The sequence below is a fragment of the Gavialis gangeticus genome, unplaced genomic scaffold, assembly GCF_001723915.1.
Source record: "Gavialis gangeticus isolate Ggan-Ray unplaced genomic scaffold, GavGan_comp1, whole genome shotgun sequence".
Lineage (NCBI taxonomy): Eukaryota > Metazoa > Chordata > Crocodylia > Gavialidae > Gavialis > Gavialis gangeticus.
This window is the reverse complement of record NW_017728995.1, coordinates 28,671,426-28,673,442: the sequence shown is the minus strand read 5'-3', so window position 1 is coordinate 28,673,442 and position 2,017 is coordinate 28,671,426. Positions and strand designations below refer to the sequence as shown.

The window sequence follows — 2,017 nt, the reverse complement described above, 5'->3', positions numbered from 1 at the left end:
TGTAGACCCCAGGGCCGGATCCTGCCCCACCTAAGCAGGTGTGTTGGGGGCCACCCTTTCTCCAGGGGCTTGGCTCTTAGGTGCCAGGGTTGAGGGAGACAGGACCTGGCCCTAGGCCTAGGGGGCTGGTAATGCTGCCCATGCTGCTGCACTGCCAGCTCTGCCAGGCTGGTCTTCTTTATGGAAGACCAACCTCCACTCGGCAGGGGGCTGTTCTGGGCAGTGGGGAGGGAGCGAGGTAGCAGGAGGCTAGGAAATGCTGGCAACAGAGCTGCCTTGGAGCACCTGGATGGCTTGGGCTCCCACAGGCAGCTCCAGTGAGTGCAGCAGCCCTAGGTGCCCCCAAGCGTTGCCCATCAGGGACCCTAAACGGGGAGCCCTGGAGCCGGGAGCAGGTGTGCAGAGCTCTGCGCAGGGCCCTGCAGGGGGAATGCCAAGACCAGGCTTTGTCCCCATCTCGGTCACCACTCCCATGGCCTGGATACTACAGGCTCCTGCCCAGAGCAGGGTCAGCCCCTGCCCTGAGTGAACCCTGGGTTGCAGGGGGCAGAGTGGCAATTATCCGCCCCTTCACTGAAAATCAACCCCACCTTCATGCACGCGGAAACAAGTCCCAGCTCAGTGCTCAAGTGCTCGCCCCCAGAGCTCCCCGGGTGCGGTGGTGGCAGACGCGGGCCAGACGGTCACATTTGCACCATAAACAGCGTGGATTCAGCCACCACTGCAGCGGGACAAGTGCAGAGCGGGGAGGGGAAGCAAGAAGGTAGATGGGAGAAGGGCTGCCTGGCCCGGCCCGGGCAGGAGGGAGAGATGCTGTAACAGACAGTGGCCAATACTAGATACTCCACTTCCCACATTCATTTTAGATCTTTGTATCGGAGAAGAGATATTAATTAGGGGTTGGGACTTGTTCAGCGTAACATAAATGATCGGAGACCGCAGTGAGCAAAGACCAAAAGAGCTCAGACCCTGGATTCAAATTCATGTATGTATATGAGTAGTTTGACACAGTGCCTCTCCAGTGTCAGGAGATATACATAGAAGCCAAGGAGCTGAGTGACAGTGCACAAACATTCGCTGTAAACCTAAAGGGCTTGTTTTTTCTATCAACACCAAATGCCCAATTTTCCTCTGGCAGGACATACAGCACAATAGGAATGTCTTGTATATTGTGTGGGGCAAACCTGACCTTGTGGAGGCAGGGCAGGAATGATTTGGGATGATAGAAGGGGTCGTTATTAGGAGAGATGGGACCAAATTAAAAAACAGAAAAGAAAATGTGATGGAGCAGTTGTGTTAGGCTGATGGTCTGGGAAGAAGACCATGCTCAGAGCTAGCCAGGGTCATGGGGGTAGGAGCAGACGCAATGCCCAGCCTGCAGGGGATGGGAAATGCCGGCCCCTTTGCCACCCACAAGCAGGCCACGTCAGGCCGCAGAGAAGGTGTTTCCGTGCCAATAGCCATCCCTCCTGCAGCCCAGCGCAGTCTGCACCCAGCAGCATCTGGCTGCGGGTGCGTACGTGTGGCGAAGCTGCAGGAGGTGGCAAGCAACTCTCATGCATGTGATGCAGCCGGCGTGGCTGGCACGGGCTGCGCCAGCCTGGAAGCTGCCTGGCACCACCCCAGGCAGAGCAGCACATGTGATGCACAGCAGGGAGCGACTGAGACTGGGCCAGCAGCACACAGAGATCAGTGATGGGGGCAGGGAACCCCACTCCTTGTAGGGGCCAGGGGAGCTCTGCTCCTGCCCAGCTCTTTAGGAAATCCAGTGCGTAGCATCTTGCCTTTCTGGTCCCGCAGGCCTGCTGCTCCTCACAGCCTTCCTCCTGCACGTCCGGCTGTCCAGGATGAGCCCGACCCGCCTGGTCTGCGACAGCCGCCTTATCCACAAGTACATCACTGAGGCCAAGGACATGGAGAGGAGAGCGGTGAGACCCAGCCCAGCCTGGGCTGGACCTATCCCCTGGCTGCGGCTTCTGTCCTGATCCCTGCAGCACCCCTCATGGCAGGGCTCGGG

The 2,017-nt window shown here is 58.6% G+C and overlaps 1 protein-coding gene across 1 annotated transcript in view; it reads left to right on the top strand.

Annotated features, from left to right (window-relative positions):
* THPO (thrombopoietin) overlaps positions 1-2,017 on the top strand; it is a 15,736-nt gene that overhangs the window by 6,633 nt on the left and 7,086 nt on the right. The window contains exon 2 of the mRNA XM_019503380.1: positions 1,801-1,928. Coding sequence (XP_019358925.1) covers positions 1,801-1,928 — 128 coding nt within the window. The remainder of the gene's footprint in view (positions 1-1,800; positions 1,929-2,017) is intronic.